The 19,599-nt window shown below is 38.2% G+C and overlaps 1 protein-coding gene across 13 annotated transcripts in view; it reads right to left on the bottom strand.

Annotated features, from left to right (window-relative positions):
- DOCK10 (dedicator of cytokinesis 10) overlaps positions 1-19,599 on the bottom strand; it is a 302,832-nt gene that overhangs the window by 131,055 nt on the left and 152,178 nt on the right. For all 13 annotated transcript variants that reach the window (XM_025278357.3, XM_025278360.3, XM_045164608.1 and 10 more), the window contains exon 4: positions 8,095-8,177. In XM_025278357.3, coding sequence (XP_025134142.3) covers positions 8,095-8,177 — 83 coding nt within the window. The remainder of the gene's footprint in view (positions 1-8,094; positions 8,178-19,599) is intronic.

A 19,599-nucleotide genomic window follows, 5' to 3' on the forward strand; every position in this document is an offset into this window, starting at 1 on the left:
AGGCTAAATACTTGTGAGGGTTTTTCCACAAATCTCTCAGCAGAGAACTGGGAATTGAGACAACCTTAAAAGGACAGACAAAGTTTCACAAAAGTCCATGATCTTAAAGTGACTTATGCACAGCTTAGCTCAAAATGCTGTATCCACAGTTCCACAGGGATTGAACCCGAGTAATAGTAGGCAGGTTCCTTACCACTGTGCAACCTGGGAAGCCCCCAGATATAGTAGATCCACACAAAGGAATGTTACTCAGAAGGAGAAAGGAGTTACCAATACATGTAACAATGTGGGTATCACTCAAAAACATCATGCTGAGTCAAAGAAGTTGGAAACACAGAAATACATACATCATGATTCCAATGTGATGAAGTTTTAGAACTAGTAATACTAATCTGTAGTGAAGAAAATCAGAACAATGGTTGTCTCTGGGGAGAGAGGAAAGTAGGGGTGAGGACTGACCAGGAAGGGGCAGCAATGGGCTCTTTGCAGCTGATGATTATGTCCCTTATCTTAGTAGTGTTTTCAGAAGCACAGGTATGTACATAATTAAAGCCATCCAATGGTTCACTTACAACTTGTGTCTTTTCTCCTAAAGTTTCCCTCAAAAGAAAAAAAAGTAAACTATAAACATACGCATCTCTAGCTAATGGTATGCATTCTAAAGTGTTTAGAAAGGCAACATACAGTGTGTTGATATTTTAAACTCACTTTGAAATGGTCAAAATACAAGATGGACTGATAGACAGCTAGATGCATGGGTGGATGAACAGATAATGTCATAAAATACATATATAGCAAAAATAGCAAAATGCAAAAGATACATTCTAGATGGTAGGAATATGGGTGTTGACTGTATAAGTTTTCCAAAACTTTTTGTATGTTTGAAAATTTGCATAATAGAATATAGGGGGGATTTTTTAAAAAAGTGTTGAAGAAAATATCTAAAGAGTGATGAACATGACATCTCTTGAATTTTTTTAATACCAAGAAAAATTTTTAAAAAATGTACACTATTGATACTCTGTGTAAAACAGACAACTAATGAGGATATACTGTACAGCACAGGGAGCTCTACTTAATCCACTGTGGTGACCTGAATGGGAAGGAAGTCCAAAAGGCGGAGGGGAACCTATGTATATGTATGACTCACTCACTTTGCTATATAGTAGACGCTAATACCAGAGAAGGTACTGGCGACCCACTCTAGTACTCTTGCCCGGAAAATCCCATGGACGGAGGAGCCTGGTGGGCTGCAGTCCATGGGGTCGCTAAGAGTCGGACATGACTGAGTGACTTGACTTTCACTTTTCACTTTCATGCATTGGAGAAGGAAATGGCAGCCCACTCCAGTGTTCTTGCCTGGAGAATCCCAGGGACGGGGGAGCCTGGTGGGCTGCCGTCTCTGGGGTCACAGAGTCGGACACGACTGATACGACTTGGCGGCAGCAGCAGCAGACACTAATACAACACTGTAAAGCAACTATACTCCAATAGTAATTAATTAAAAATTATACAAAAATATGTGCAACTATTCTCAAATGCTGAGGATGAATTTCTCAAGTATTTTCCCCTGGCATTTCAAGGACAGATGATTTTGAAAAGAGAGAAAGGGGCTTCATACAAACACTGAAAACAATTTTTTAAATTTGTAAAGTTTCACAAGTTGTAATGTTACAATACTACAACTTGTGAAGTCTCAAAACTCTTTCATAAAAACCAAATTTTCTTTAAGCTTTCCTTTTTAGTTCACTTAAGTATTATGATACAAAAAATTATATGATAGACAGATAAGACCAATAAGGTCTCTAGCAAAACACAGCCACTGCATTAATCCTTAGTGATATTCATGCAGACCTTATTGTTCATTAAAAAATACGTGCAGATCAGTGAATGTCAATTTAGGTCATATCCCGGGGGGGGGGATAGGTCAATGGGGATGCTCTTTCACTGTCAGATTTTCTTAAATCTAAGTTTGCTTGATTAAATTCACTATGAGTTGAGAGTGGTCTTAATTTTTGGAGGTGTTCTTCCTTGTCACTAAATGATCCAGTTACCAGAGAGCACCTGTCACTTAGAAGACCTCCGATAATGCCAACCATGTATTAGAAATTAAATCCCCAAGTGGAGAAGGCTCGCCCTCTAAGGAAGGAGAGAGTAGATAATAAAGCATAAATTAACAAGATAATTTCCCAGGATGGAAATGGTTTTGAAGAAAATTAAAGAGAAGAAGGCCTCTCCCAGGTGGCTCAGCTGTAAAGAATCTGCCTGTTAAGCAGGAGACGCAGGAGATACGGTTTTGATGCCTGGGCTGGGAAGACTCCCTGCAGGAGGAAATGGTAACCCACTCTAGAATTCTTTCCTGGAGAAAGAATTCTTTCCTCTGTCCCAGGGACAGAGGAGCCTAGTGGGCTACAGTCTATGGGGTCTCAAAAGAGTCAGACATGACTTAGCAACTAAACAACATCAACAAAGAGAAAAGAACGATCAAGGTAGAGGTGGTAGAAGCCAGGTTTAGAAAGGGTGGTCACAGATGGCCATTTCGGTTGAGAAGGAGAAGCCGCCGTGCCTGTGATGATCTGGGGGAAGATCATCCTGGCACAGTGAATGGTGAGCAAAGATCTTGAGGAAGATAGGCTTGCAGCCAGCATTCAGGAGTGCCCCGCTGGTGCGGCTGGAGCGCAGAGAGGGAGGGACAGAGAGGGGAGGTGAGGTTAGCCTTGTAAGAAAATGCCCTGGAGTGTGCTGACAGAGCCTTTGGACCATTGCTGAGGCATGCGGGCTACTGAGAACTCTTCTTTCCCACTCCCCTTCCCACTGACCCACAGGGCACAGCATTCCTGTTTTTATCGCTGCTCAGTTTCACATCTCTGGGGCTGTTAATCAATGACTGGTCTCTCTTCTGGAGATCATTTAAAGATAAGCCCCTCTGCTGGATGAAAGTAAAATTCTTCCCCCAATGGCACTGTGGGCCTTTGGGCTCCAGGTTTAGAGAGCTCAGCAGGGACTTCACCCTCTGGTGCTGGATCCACAGCAGGTGCCATTTTGGTCAGTCTTATTTCTCATTTTTACACCCAAATTACCTCCTATGTCCCAAACAAGGAGTGTGGGGATACTTGAGTTGAGTGAGGTTGGGGGCAAGTTACCAACCCTCTTAGTGGTCTGGTTTGCTTTATACAACAAGGAAGACAGTTCCTACTCCGTGGGATCATGTGAATTAAATGAGATAACATAAATATGGCACCCGGAACATTTCAGCTCACAGTGGACACTCAAGAAGAATTCTTTTATTAAAAAAAATTTTTTTTGTTCCAAATCAGTCCAGCTAAACTGGTTCCATTTTATTTGCTCTTCTGTCAAGAAATATACTTTATGAAATTTTCTTCCTTATACCTACCCATCTGTGGTAAAACTTCTAAATATGTCGTATTATTCCTGTATTTTACCCCATGGATTAACAAAATCTGTGGCATCATATTTTTTGTTTGTTTCATAGCTTTAAAATTGAGATATAATTGATAGATGATGTTATACTAGTTTTGGGTGTACAAAGAAATGATTCTATATTTGTATATATTGTGAAATGATGACCACAGTAAGTCTAGTTAACATCGTCATAATACTTAGCTATTAAAAAAATTTTTTTTTCTTGTGATGAGAACTTTTAAGATCTACTCTCTTGGTGACTTTAGAATATTTCATAGGGTATAGTTAACTCTAGACACCAAACTGTACATTCCATTTCCATGACTCATTTATTTTATAACTGGAAGTTTGTATGTACTGATTTTCTTCACCCCACCTCTGGCAACTATCAATCTGTTCTTTGTATCTGTGAGCTTGTTTTCTTTTCATTTTGTTTTAAAATTCCACACAAGTGAGATCCAATGGCATTGTCTTTCTCTGACTTATTTCATTCAGCATAGTGCCCTTAAGGTCTACACATGTTGTCAAAACTGACAAATTGCATTCTTTTTATGGTTTAATAGTATTCCGTTATGTATATATGCCACATTTTCTTTCTCCAGTCATCCATCAGTGGACACTTAAGTTGTTTCTGTGTCTTGGCTAGTGTAAATAATGCTGTAATGAACTTGGGGGGGGGGGGTACGTACTTCTTTTTGAATTTGTTTTTGTTTTTTTCGAATAAATACCCAGAAGTGGAATTGCTGTATCATATGATAGTTTTAATTTTAATTTTTTGAGGACTCGCCATACTAGTTTTCATGGTGGCTGTACCAGTTTACATACCCACCAAGAGTGCACAGGGTTCTCTTTTCTCCACATCCTTAGCAGCACTTGCTATCTCTGGGTGGTTTGATTATAGCCATTCTATCAAGTGTGAGGTGATAATTCATTGTGGTTAGATTTGCATTTCCCTGCTGATTAGTGATACAGAGCATCTTGTCATGTACTGGTTGGCCATTTGTGTGTCTTCTTCGGGAAAATGTCTAGTCAGATCCTCTGCTCATTTTAAAAATCAGATTATTGTGTTTCTTTCTTTTTTTGCCATTGAGTTGTATGAATTATTTGTAAATTTTGGATATTAACCTCTTATCAGATATATGCTTTGCAAATATTTTCTCCCATTCAGTAGGTTGCTTTTTCATTATTTTGATGATTTCCTTTGCTGTGCAAAAGCTTTTAGTTTGATGGAATCTCACTTGCTTATTTGTCCTTCTGTTGCACACACACACACAAATTGCCAAAACCAATGTCAAGCAGCTTATCACCTATGTCTTTTCTTTTTACCACCTGACCCCTCCCCCCTCCCCCCGCCCCTGCCCCCAGGAGTTTTATGGTCTCTGGTCTTATGCTCAGGTAGTAAATCCATTTTGAGTTAATTTCACCTATGGTATAGGATAGTAGCCTCATTTCATTCTTTCACTTGTAGCTGTTAGTGTTCCCAATGTTTATATCCTTTCCCCATTTTTATTCTTGGCTCCTCTGACATCATATGTATTTCTTAATGACATTCTTGTCTCCTTAGGAACACCGATTTTGGTACTGATTTTTATTTCTAATTTGTGAAGGCTTTACTTTTTGTATTCTATCCTTAAATAGTCTGTCTCCAATATCTTCCTATGAACAGACACTAAGAAAAGTGAGGTTCTTAAGAGTTAATAGTAACACAATTTTAAATTCAAGGACTAAAAGTGAGGGAGATAAGCAAACGTCTTTTTTCACTTCTCCATAATTGTAAGTTTTTATTTTATAGCCTCAGCAATCCATAAAAAGAAACGATCAGTTTAAATTGGTAGCAGACATAGGAGAATTCTAATCCAGGAGGTATGAAAATGATTTACTTCTAATAGCCTCAGAAGGCCCAAGTAAATTATGTTTCTACTACTGACCTAAATATCTGTAGTCTAGTGGGGAGTGCCTAGCCTTGTAAAATCATTAAAAAATACTTTTGCTATTCAATATTACAATCTTCATTTCTTTAGGGGATATGTGAGGATTATTCTAGAACTTCTGATTTTCATTTTGAATATACATACATAGTTCATTACAGTTTCTTACTTAGTGGCAGTCTTCTTCCCCTTCTTGGTATCAACTTTCACATCCTTTAGTTAAAGTGAGAGAAATTCTCAACAATATTTATGTGACCTTTGCGTTTCTTCTCATGGGATTTCTTTTTCTGCTCTACAAGAATTCCAAGTCAGCAATGACATCTGGACCCTGTTCTGACTGGAGATGCTTTCTCTATTTTTTAATGGAGGAAGAATATAGTACATGTCAATTTTTAAATTAATATATATTTTTATGGCATCAGGGATATAAGAAAATATGAAGTGTTTGGAGATAAAGCTACTAAAGTGTTCAGTAGACCTAAGGACAGTAGGAATGCATTTATGCCAAATGAAACCTAAACACCTCTTTCTACACTCTCTCCCTTTATAAATTGTCTTCCAAGTGCTTGGACATGGCTTCCAAGTTGTAACCACTTCTCAGAACTATTTTCAGAAAGAGGAAGACTTGATGGTAAAAAAATGCTTTGCTTCTCAATGGCAGCTATATGCGTGACTAATGTCCAGACATTCTGAATGTAATAATTACTCATGAAAGTTTAGGGTGTGATAAGACCATCTCAACATGAAATTACAGGAGGTTATCTATTAGGAGTGATCTGAATCTAAAGGAATGTTCAGAGATTTGGCAAAAATCAAACATTCACTGTTTTGAATAAAGACTTGCTGTTTTAGAGGAACATTGCTTTGCTCTTCCCAGGAACTCAACTCCAAAGAAATGGTCTCCTTCCATCTTTTTTTTTTTTTTTTTAATTCTCACTGCTACAATCCCATTTTCCATACAGTGGAGCAGGTAATCTCTTAAAGAGGTGAACTAGATCATGTCACACTCTAGGTTACAATTTCTATAGTCTTCTGTTGAATGAGAATAACACCCAAGCTCATTTCCAGGGCCCACAAGGTCCCTTGCCTGGTTCCAGGGTTTTAATCAACCCTTAGGTCCAGATTCTCTGATGGTCACTCTGATTCCCAGCTCACAGCTTTTGCCCCTGTTATTTCCTCTGGGGACCCTTTTCTCGAGATTACAGTGCAGATAGCTACTGTTCCTTCAGATCTGAGCTTAAATGTCACTTCCAGTGCTGCTCCATAACTCCACCTTCTTCAAATTTTGCATTTGGAGTTGAACGCAGTACTTCCAAGTATTCTAGTCTGGAAAAGATGTTTCTGTGGGCACGGGAGATCTTAGAAAGTGGTGCCCAAATCTAAACCATGTGCCCATTAAAAAGTTATGTGCAATGTGTATGACCTCAAAGTCTCACTTGAGGAAAGGGTTAGTAAAAAATTCACTTATTTCTGTCTTAAGTTTTATTTTCTGGATAATGTGCATCATTTTAGTCTGATGAACCAGTGTGTTGGGAGATTCCAGTTCATCACAGTTCTTTGAATTTAAGCAACTTCAAGCTCATCCAGGATTATTAGATTTAAAAATTTTTGACCCACTCAGTTTACTTATCCAATAAGTAATGACTACATACTTACTATGTGCCAGGGCTTCCCTGATAGCTCAGCTGGTAAAGAATCCATCTGCAATGCAGGAGACCCTAGTTTGATTCCTGGGTCAGGAAATTCCCCTGGAGAAAGGAATAGCTACCCACTCCAGTATTCTAGCCTGGAGAATTCCATGGACTGTAGTCCGTGGGGTCACAAGAATTGAACACAACTGAGTGACTTTCACTTTCACTTTACTATGTGCCAGGCATTCTTCAAGGCCTGCAAAAGATTCTGCAAGGAAGGAAGAGTCCCTGCCCTTTTGGACTTGACTTTAGTGGGGGACACAGACATGGAATAAATGACTGCTGTAGGTCAGGTAGCTTCTCTATAGAGGTGACAGGCAAGCAGGTACAGAATGAAGTTATCTTCTTCTAAAGACTTTATTTCCCTACAGTCTGAAAAGATATAGGTGCTTGGTTTTCCTTTTTGCTATTCTTAGACATTATTGCTCTTGTGCAGGTTGTTTATTTTCATGCTTTTTGATATCCCAGCATGAAAATATATGAATCCAATGGCAAACCTGAATGCTATACACACCATATCAGAAAAAAATTTCTGGTCCAAATTGTACCTTTTAATCCTCTTGTATCTGCTATTGAAAGGACAGCTCACACAAGAATGACCAAACACTTTAAAACTTTGCTCAAAGCCTTGTTGGTGTTTAGTCACTAAGTTGTGTATGACTTTTTGCGACCCCATGGACTATAGCCCGCCAGGTTCTTCTGTCCATGGTATTTCCCAGGCAAGAATATTGGAGTGGGTTGCCATTTCCTTCTCTAAGGGATCTTCCCAACCTAGGGATCGAACCTGGGTCTCCTGCTTGGCAGGCGGATTCTTTACCACTGAGCCACTTGGGAAGCCCCAGGCTATCCTAAATGAGTATATTTATCTGTCATCCAATTCTGTGAAGATATAAATAATACTTTGTTCAACAAAATGTTCTCTTGTGACTCTTATTTTTTAATTTTTTAAATATAACTTGGTATTGGGTGAATGTACACATATTCATAAACAGTGACAGAGAACATAGTTTATATATGGAAAAACCCAAGGATTACTCATAAAAGGTTCTTACCGAGGTAACTGTCGAATGTCTCCAGAATACTGTTCATATTTGTAGTTTACCACATACCACTGGGAACTATAAAATTTACAAGCCTGAAAGGAAAAAATGACAGTTAAAATTTATCATTCAAATATCAGCTGTCCTGATAAGAAGAAAGGTGAATTCAGTGTTCATTATCTCCGGCTTAATGTTAAGGTAGCTATGTGAGTGATTTTAAGGCAGGTAAGAACATGCTTATTACGATCATTTCATTTTTCAGTGAAAGGGAAATCTAACCCTTCCCAGAATCCTACAGGAGGAACCATTTAACATATTTATTCTACTTTTCTCCATCAAGGAAAGCCTAATTTCATCATCTGGTGAATCATAACTGGATATGTCACTAACCTCAAGTACTGTCATTTTTTCAGTTTTTCTTGGCAATCCTTTCTTTAACAGTTCTTCATCGTGAAAGATGTTATTAATTATGTGTCATCCTTTCATCATAATTTTAGCCTATTTCTTCTTGTTCTTGCATCAGCAAACCTATCCTTTTCCTCTTTATAACAACCCTGTTGCTAACTTTAGTTTTTCAGTTTTACCTCATTGCCTTCTGAGCCCAGCCTTCTCCCTGCTCATTCATTGATTTTTTTATAAATATATGTGAATAAAAGATGACCAAAAACCTTTAAAACACCAAGTTAATAGTGCAAAAGAATCAACTTACAGTGGTTCATAATGGCTGAATTTACAGTATTCATCAATGGCAAATATTCCCTAAACACCATCTATGCAATTGGCACAGCATTATCTTACAGTGGTTCATAACGACTGAATTTACAGTATTCACTGATGGCAGATATTCCCCAAACACCATCTATGCACTGCCTGGCACAGCACTGACCATGGACTGGTAATGGGGATTCCACTAGACTTTTTTTTTAATATAAATTTATTTATTTTAATTGGAGGTTAATTACTTTACAATACTGTATTGGTTTTGCCATAAATCAACATGAATCTGCCACAGGTGTACACGTGTTCCCCACCCTGAACCCCCCTCCCTCCTCCCTCCCCATTCCATCCCTCTGGGTCGTCCCAGTGCACCAGCCCCAAGCATCCAGTATCGTGCATCGAACCTGGACTGGTGACTTGTTTCATATATGATATTATACATGTTTCAATGCCATTCTCCTAAATCTTCCCACCCTCTCCCTCTCCCACAGAGTCCATAAGACTGTTCTATACATCTGTGTCTCTTTTGCTGTCTTGCATACAGGGTTATCGTTACCATCTTTCTAAATTCCATATATATGCGTTAGTATACTGTATTGGTGTTTTTCTTTCTGGCTTACTTCACTCTGTATAATAGGCTCCAGTTTCATCCACCTCATTAGAATGGATTCAAATGTATTCTTTTTAATGGCTGAGTAATACTCCATTGTGTATATGTACCACAGCTTTCTTATCCATTCATCTGCTGATGGACATCTAGGTTGCTTCCATGTCCTGGCTATTATAAACAGTGCTGCGATTAACATTGGGGTACACGTGTCTCTTTCAATTCTGGTTTCCTCGGTGTGTATGCCCAGCAGTGGGATTGCTGGGTCATAAGGCAGTTCTATTTCCAGGTTTTTAAGGAATCTCCACACTGTTCTCCATCACTAGATGGTTTTTAAGATTCCTTTCGATTCTAAAATTACATGAATCTGGGAATTAAACAGCAACAGCACAACTATAAGGATACCTGTCCTCTAGCATTAGTAGGAAAAAATGAGGAGTAATAAACTTAATGCAATATGAGAGATAAGACCTCTGATTGTCTTTGTAACCAAGAAGGGGACAGGCAAGGAGATCTCTTTGTGATAATCATTATTCAGGATGTAGAAGCACTACAGCAAAGAAAGCACTGGCCCTGTCTTAGCAGGAACAGACAGTGGGAGGGAACGGCCCAGAGATGGGTACAGATGGGAGGTGGAGAGCACTGGGTGGGCACCTGGTCCAAGATGCACAGGGAAGGCAGGGAGAGGGACTAGGAGTGCTCAGCTGCTCTAGATTTCTCTGGCCTCGAACTTTCTCAATACCATTGCTTTATTTGTTCAGGGAAACACCCACACACAAATGGGGGCTGACGGCAAACAATGTGTGAGGCTAGGACAAAGACAGGAGGGGGAGAGTGGCAGCAGCGGGAAAGAAGAAAAGAAGAGATAAAAACACAACAGCCGCAAGACAAATGGACGTGGATAACAGCCACAGGGAATCCAGCGGATGTGTACTGACTCTGGATGGAGAAGAGGAATGTGAATAAAACTGAATATTTAGCTAATATTCAATTTTTTAACTTGCCAATTTCTGAGCCAATTGTGCAAACCACATGTTTCTGGAAATAAGAGGAAATCTGAGCCCTGATATGTTCCTTGGCTAGAAAGTTCCATCTTCATTCTGGATAAAGATGCCAGGAATTCAGGCAAGGAGAAAAAGACCCACAGCATCCCAACCCAAGGAGGCAAAACATTCATGATTATGGTTCTTTCCCATCCTCTCTCATTTTCTTACTTCCCTTTCTCAACACTTTGCTGTAGTTTTCAAATGGTACAAAATAGAAAACAAAAATGTAAAACTCATCCCTTTTTGGCAGTTCCTTTCAATCTTTTTTTTTTTTTCCTGGTGCATAGTTTACCCAATTGTCCTTGAATATTTGAATTGAAATACTATTTTTATTCACTGAATGGTATCAGTTCAGTTCAGTCATTCAGTCATGTCCAACTCTGTGATCCCATGGACTGTAGCATGCCAGGCTTCCCTGTCCATCACCAACTCCCAGAGCTTGCTCAAACTCATGTCCATTGAGTCGGTGATGACATCCAACCATCTAATCCTCTGTCGTCTCCTTCTCCTCCTGCCTTCAATCCTTCCCTTAATGGTATATTCTAAAGATTTTCTACTTTTGCTTTTCAAATTTTATGACACTTTAAATAAGTAGAATAAAGTCTCATACCCTAATTTATCAATCCAGTCTCTTAGTTCATTAATATGGTTAATAAACATTTTTGAAGCCATACTCTGTACCTAGGGATTTTCTTTGGTGATGCAAATACATCAGTGAAAAGGACAAAAATTCATGATCTCTTAAAACATAAGCCCTTGTGAAAAGCTGGTCAATAGACACAAAAATAAGTAAATTGGGTTAACATATCAGGAATGGTAAGTGTAGTGTGAAAAAGAAAGCAGATGAAGGAGGATGGTAGAGTTGGGAGGAGGAGGACAATTTAAATAGAATCATTAGGGTGAGTCTTATAAGGAAGGTGACATTTGAGCAAGGCTTATAGAAGGGTTTCCCTGGTGGCTCAGATGACAAAGAATGAGCTGCAATGCAGGAGACCTGGATTTGATCCCTGGGCCAGGAAGATCCCCTGGAGAAAGGAATGGCTACTCACTCCAGTATTCTTGTTTGGAGAATTCCATGGACAGAGGAGCCTGGCGGGCTACCGTCCATGGGGTCACAAAGAGTCAGACAGGACTAAGCAACTAACTCAAACACTATACAGGGGAGAGAGTGAGTCATTCTTAAGGCTATTTCAAATTTTGTGCCATTGTAGAAAAAAATGCTTCAGAGTATATCTTCACACATTTATTCCTCTCATTCTCCCCCAAGTCTGATCCATTTTGGATTATTTTCTTAAGATAAAGTGTTCAAAGTGTTTTAAAGATTCTTGATTAAAAAACCTGCCAAACTAATATATACTCTTTATAAGAATATATAAGAGGGTATAGAACTGAACCAAGAACTGCAGGGCTTCATTCTTGGGCTGGAACTAGTATTGACTTCCAACAAGACTTGTAACTCATTTTATTTATTATGATCTCTGATCTAGCAGCTGAACATTCAGGACATTAGACTGGATTAGAAATTTCTGTCTCATAATATCTATCTTCTGCTTCATTGACTATGGTACAGACTTTGACTGTGTGGATCACAACAAACTGGAAAATTCTTCAAGAGATGGGAATATCAGACCACTTTACCTGCCTCCTGAGAAATCTGTATGCAGGTCAAGAAGCAACGTTAGAACCAGTCATGGAACAACAGACTGGTTCCAAATTGGGAAAGGAGGATGTCAAGGCTGTATATTGTCACAATGATTATTTAACTTATATGCAGAATACATCATGTGAAATGCCTGGCTAGATGAAGCACAAGCTGGAATCAAGACTGCCGGGAGAAATATCGATAGCCTCAGATATGCAGATGACACCACCCTTCTGGCAGAAAGCAAAGAAAAACTAAAAAGCTTCTTGATGAAAGTGAAAGAGGAGAGTGAAAAAGCTGGCTTCAAACTCAACATTCAAAAAACTAAGATCGTGGCATCCAGTTCCATCACTTCATGGCAAATAGATGGAGAAACAATGGAAACAGTGACAGACTAATTTTTTGGGCTCCAAAATCACTGCAGATGGTGACTGCAGCCATGAAATTAAAAGATGCTTGCTCCTTGGAAGAAAAACTATGACCAATCCAGACAGCATATTAAAAAGCAGAGACATTAATTACTTTGCTGACAAAGTTCTGACTAGTCAAAGCTATGGTTTTTCCAGTAGTCATGTATGGATGTGACAGTTGGACCATCAAGAAGGCTGAGTGCTGAAGAATTGATGCTTTTGAACTATGGTGTTGGAAAAGACTCTTGAGAGTCCCTTGGACTTCAAGGAAATCAAACCAGTCCAGCTTAAAGGAAATCAGTCCTGAATATTCATTGGAAGGACTGATGCTGAAGCTGAAGCTCCAATACTTTGGCCACCTGATGTGAAGAGTCGATTCATTAGGAAAGACCCTGATGCTGGGAAAGATTGAAGGCGGGAGGAGAAGGGGATGACAGAGGATGAGATGGTTGGATGGCATCACTGATTCAATGGACACGAATTTCAGCTCATGTCTGGGAGGTGGTGATGGACAGGGAGGCCTGGTGTGCTGCAAGTCCATGGGATCGCAAAGAGTCGGACATGACTGAGCGACTGAACTGACTGACTGACTTTCTTATATCGGTAAAGCCTGGTAAAAACCTCTTCTTCTGTTTTGCAGTGGCAAGTGTTTGTCAGATACTGTACTACTAGGTCTTTTACATACAATCTTAAGAAGCACTACATGAGATTTTGTTATTCCCATTTTATAGACCACAGAGGCAAGGAGAGGCTCAGACTTCTGCCCAAGATCCCACACATGACAGAAGCAGGATTTCAAAGTGGATTTGCCTGACTTAAGAAGTCTGTTGAAGTCATTTATGAGTTGTTTGATAACTGCAGACTTTTGTTTTTTTCAAATCACATCTGGACTATCAAGCCAAATGTTTCCTGTGGTGTTTCTCTCTGTCTTGAAGTCAGACAGACCTGGTTTTGAATTTTGGTATTAATTGGCAGATCTCCATTAAGTGATTTAGCATCTCTAATTTTTTTATCTGTCTAAATAATACCACCTTCTTTAGGTTCAATTCTTATAAAATACCTAACTGAGGGTAAATAATCAATAAACATTTGATTAAAAAATCAGTTTTGCCAGTGAGTTTGACTCATTCTATAAATCACATTCATAGTAGTGGAGAATAACAACTTGTTTTTCTTGACTTATTCAAGTATAGTATTAGAGAGCTATCTAAGCTCTGATAATTACAGTGTTCTGTTTTTTTATCAAACTCCTGAATTTATTTGTTAGGTTTCTTATATCTGGTAGTGGGTAGATGAAGACTTAGGTTGAATTAGATGACCCTCAGGAATCTTTCTAAATCAGTGATTTCTCTGATTCTGAGGAAGCCAGTGGATTTTACAAACATACAAATGTTTCTCCTACATAGTTAGGCATTTTAGAAATGTTACGCATAGAAAATTATTCTCTATTCTTTGTTCTAGCTCACATACTCACTCTAAGAAGATCATTAAGAACTATTATAATTATGACAACAACTCCTCTTTGTCTAAAACTGAAGCTGAAGTGACCAGTTGAAGTTCAAAGCCACAGACTATAACTCTGCTTGTTACAATGAGGCAATGGTCCCATTTTCTCCTTAAAAATTATTAATACCTAGCCCACAATACTGGCTTCAAAATACCCACTTCTTTTCCCCTTGAAAATGGGGGGCTGCCATAGTCAGCTTCAAAGATGAAGGCTGAATGTCCAACAAAAGTTTGTTGAACTGGTTAATTTTTCCAAACAGCAATGCCCTGGTTCACATTTTATTCATTGATTACATTTGCTTGTTCAGCCTTTATCTTGCCATCTCTGCCTATTAAATTTTTTTAGATACACAAAAATTTGAGTCAGGTCAACTTGGCCAAAGGCTTTTAAACCATTAGGATAGTGTTTCCTAAACTGTGTTGTGTCCATGGGGGTTACTAATTAAAATGCAGGTTCCTGGGCCCTATAGGGGATTCACTGAATCAGAATCTCTAGAGGGGGTCTTGAAATCCATCAGTCCACCTGAGTGACAATATGACTATGTCCTTAACATGTTGTCTGCCTAGGAACTGAAAACATTAGGGTCCCAGCTTCATGCAGGGAATTTTAGTAACTGAGATGATGCTCCAGTGTTATTCAAGTAGGCATGGTCTTTTATAAGAGCAGGGAGGATACCAACTCCAGCATGGGGCCTTTACTGATAGGAGACATTCAATACATATTTTTAATGAATGAATCTTCCATGTTTTTTTTTTTTTTCCCTTAGAAATAACTAAATAAGACACCTTAAAAGTTCTAAAGATCTAAATACTTTAGAAAAGATTGGACAACTGTAAAGGGTATCCTAAAACACTGTAAACAAAACATTTCATTTTTCTCCCCTTTCTTTCCCATTTTAGAAAATCATCCGTTGCCAACATCCGCTGGATCATTGAAAAAGTATGGGAGTTCCAGAAAAACATCTGCTTTATTGACTAAGCCAAAGCCTTTGACTGGGTGGATCACAACAAACTATGGATGATTCTTAAAGAGATGGGAATACCAGACCACCTGACTGGCCTCTTGAGAAAACTGTATGCAGGTCAAGAAGCAACAGTTAGAACTGGACATGGAATACAGACTGGTTCCAAATCGGGAAAGGAGTATGTCAAGGCTGAATATTGTCACCTTGCTTATTGAACTTATATGTAGAGTATATCATGCGAAATGCCAGGCTAGATGAAGCACAAGCTGGAATCAAGACTGCTGGGAGAAATATCAACAACCTCAGATATGCAGATAACACCACCCTTATGGCAGAAAGTGAAGAAGAACTAAAGACCTCTTGGTGAAAGTGAAAGAGGAGAGTGAAAAAGCTGGCTTAAAACTCAACATTCAGAAGACTAACATCATGGCATCCAGTCCCATCACTTCATGGCAAATAGATGGGGAAATAATGGAAACAGTGAGAGACTTTATTTTTTGAGGCTACAAAATCACTGCAGATGGTGACTACAGCCGTGAAATTAAAAGATGCTTACTCCTTGGAAGAAAAGCTATGACCAACCCAGACAGCATATTAAAAAGCAGAGACATTACTTTGCCAACAAAGGTCTGTCTAGTCAAAGCTATGGTTTTTCCAGTAGTCATGTATGGATGTGAGAGTTGGACTCTAAAGCTGAGCACTGAAGGATTGATGCTTTTGAACTGTGGTGTTGGAGCAGACTCTTCAGAGTCCCTTGGACTGCAAGGAGATCCAACTAATCCATCCTAAATGAAATCAGTCCTGAATATTTATTGGAAGGACTGACGCTGAAGCTGAAACTCAGATACTGTGGCCACCTGATGCGATGAACTGTCTCATTGGAAAAGACCCTGACGCTGGTAAAGATTGAAGGCCAGAGAAGAAGGGGACGACAGAAGATGAGATGGCTGGATGGCGTCATCAATTCGATGGACATGAGTTTGAGTAAGCTTCGGGAACTGGTGATGGACAGGGAAGCCTTTCATGCTGTGGTCCATGAGGTAGCAAAGAGTCAGACATGACTGAGCGACTGAACTGAACTGAACTTAGAAAATCATCAGAATCAATTCAAATCATGTTACCTACCTCAAATAGCAATTTGAGTTTGGCAATGTAATCTGTCCAGCTCTTAAAAAGGCTGATTATTAGATTATGACTACAGAGTAATAAGCAGGCAATAGATGGCTTTTTAGATTGAAAATTATTTTTCTTCCTGGCTATAGAGGCTTACTTAATTACATAACTACTGCCTTGCCAGGAAGGTTTATGTGACCACAAAAGGTGATCTCTTTGGCCCTTACTTACCACTGGGATGAATCGGTATGTGTAAAATGATGGTGGTAATTTTCATATCAATGCCATTCTTTATAACGTTTAGAAATAATTATGACTATTTTGTAAATGTTAAAAAATGCAGCATCATGAATTTAAGTGAATTCAGGTGAATTATGTATTGAAAGAGTGGCTGGATAATTTATTGTCCACATTGAGGCACTTCAAAGTAAAAAGAAATGCTATTGGCCAGGCCAACAGATAGAACGTGAAACTTCTTGCAAATCAGGATATTGGTCACCCAATAAATGCATCAGTATTTTAGAAAAAAAGGAAAAGGTATTTTCTTTTAAAATTTAAGTGGATCACATTATATATTCCTTTAAAATTAAATCATTAATTTCTGCACTATAAAAATAAGGTGAACTGCAAATGATCTTTTAAAACTTATACTACATTCTAGAGAGAGAAATGGAAATGAGTTTGGAGAAAATAAATGTGACTATAGATCTGACTCAATTTCAGAAGTCATGATAGAATCTTATTTAATAGTTTTTTGAGTCTGGTTTTTTAAAAATATTATTTGATATTAGATAATGTTGCTATGTATATAAATATGTCTGTACAGTGTAAAACAGAATATCATAGCAAAGGCCAACCATAAGTGAAAATAATTTTTAAACTATTTTGTTTGAATTATAGAGTTGCCTAAATTGCTGTCTTGGTTGATTCTAAACTGAAAATGAATCAAGGTATTTGGCTTTTCTTTTCAAAATGTGCTGCATTAAGGCAACTGAACAAACTTTAAAATTAGACTTTCATAAGTCATACCTGTGCCTAATCTGGGGGAATACACTTTAATTTTCCAGCTAGCTATCCCAAGTATTTTGTCAGGACATAACAAATGGATGGTACTAAAAAACAACAACAAACAAACAAACAAACAAAAAACCTTTGATAAAATTATGATTTAATCATTCTTTTCATATAATTCAAAAATTATATTGTAATTCAATGCAATTGAAATGTTAGGTTCAAACTTATGAAGAATCTTTTTTTTTTATTTTTATATTCCAGGGTCTCTGATTTATATTTCTGTCTTTATTCACTTACCACCAAACATAGGATGACTCTCATTGTGAAGAAGTCTAGAGGAAGTCAATTTAGAACTGGAACCATTTTGCATATTTGGTAGAGAAGGAAATGACAACCCACTCCAGTTTTCTTGCCTGGAGAATTCCATGGACAGAAGAGCCTGGTGGGCTACAGTCCACGGCGTCACAAAGAATTGGACATGACTGAGTGACTAACACTTGCATGTCTGGAAACAAGACTACTGTTCTAGGAAATTGAACAACTCGGAAATACGTTTCTTCAGGGTGGTTAATGTAAAACACAAAGAATTTTGATTTCATTGTTTTTAAATTGCATTTTCTATATACATTCTATCCTAATGCCACTAAAGAGTAGATTAATTTGAATTTACCTTAATCAACATTCATATGTTTATCTCTGTATGTGTGTGCACTCAGTCGTGTCTGACTCTTTGCAACACCATGGATTATAGCCCATGCTGCTCCTCTGTCCATGGGATTTTCCAGGCAAGAATACTGGAGAGGATTGCCATTTCCTTCTCCAGGGGTTCTTCCTGACCCAGTGATTGAACCCTCATCTCCTGCATTGGCAGGCAGATTCTTTATCACTGAGCTTTACTATCATACATTTAATGTGAAAAAAAAAATAAATTGGGTGATGCATTTTATTTTGACCATGATAGAAAAAAATCATTATATAAACTAGGCCTATATACAGGTTAACAGATTTTGATATCCTTTTCCATTAAATTCTTGAAGTTGCAAAATAAATATGGCTGTACTTATAAAAATACTTATAAAAAGTACATACAATATAAAATTCCCTTAACCTCCAGCAAGACCTTCACTAATGAATTAAGAGCCTCTTCAAACAGAAACAAAAATCTTTTTATTTGCACTACTTTTATTAAGAAAATATTATGAATTATTTGCAATTTGGAGAGGTGTTTTTTTTATAGTTGTGTTTCCCCCAGTGTGTTCAGTTGCTAAGCCGTGTCTTACTCTTTGCGACTCCATGAACTGCAGCATGCCAGGCTTCCCTGTCCCAGAGTTTGCTCAAATTCATGTCCATTGAGGAGGGGATACTATTTAATCGTCTCTTCTGTCACCCCGTTCTCCTCCTGTTCTCAGTCTTTCCCAGCATCAGGGTCTTTTCCAATGAGTCGGCTCTTTGCATCAGGTGGCCAAAGTACTGGAGCTTCAGCTTTGGCATCAGTCCTTCTAGTGAATATTCAGGGTCGATTTTCTTTAGGATTGGGGCTTCCCTGGGGCTCCAAAGTTAAAGCGTCTGCCTGCAAAGGGACTGACTGGTTTGATCTTGCTGTCCAAGGGACTCCTTGGACACTTCTCCAGCACTACAAACTGTGCATGTACCCCTGATGTCAGAGCAGAGGAGCTAGTTCTAGACTGACGAAAACCATGCTTACTATGCTCTGGTCCAAGGTTAATGAATGCATTAGAACCACTCATTTTCTGCCCAATGTTTCAGATTCAGAAAACAGTTTTCATTTTTTTACTTAATTTATTTATACATGCAAAGAAACTCTGGAATTATTTATTGAAAGACTTATTCTTATTTCTCGGTAAGTTTAATTGCACATTATTCTACATATGAGATTCAAATTATTTGTATAAAGTACAAAGGCATTTTGGTCAAAAGAATGGTTTCTTTATCAAAAGTACACAATATACAGTTCAAAATTAAAGATAAAATACATAAAATTATTTTAACTATAAAAGAAATGAAATTGTCTGACAAGATGCATTTCATTTTGTTTAGAAATATTTCTTTCAGTTAACAAAATGACACTGCATGAAATACATTTAAAATCAAGGCTAATCTCCCTTTCCCCATAATTTTCTTGAAATGCCAGGACCCGTGTTGCTTAAAATCTTCTCTCAACATGATGCAGCTTTTATCCTGACTATTCATAATTTTCTTGTGAATTAACTGAACGCCACTTATCTGAGTCCAGATGGTGGAAGAGGAAGAAGGAGAGAAAGAAATTTCATTTTCAATATTTTGGTACATAATTTAACAGTCTACTGAACTATTTTTAACTTCAAGATTCAGCGTTGTACCTGAAGAGTTCCAATATTTTTACTGGGTTTACTCTCAAGGCACTTCCTAGGTAAAGGGACAAACATATACCTTCTTTGACAAGATAACACACTTTGCTTCTCTTCAGAGTTCACCCAGCAGCATTCAGGTTGTGATC

This window comes from Bubalus bubalis, chromosome 2 (genome assembly GCF_019923935.1).
Source record: "Bubalus bubalis isolate 160015118507 breed Murrah chromosome 2, NDDB_SH_1, whole genome shotgun sequence".
Taxonomy (NCBI): Eukaryota; Metazoa; Chordata; class Mammalia; order Artiodactyla; family Bovidae; genus Bubalus; species Bubalus bubalis.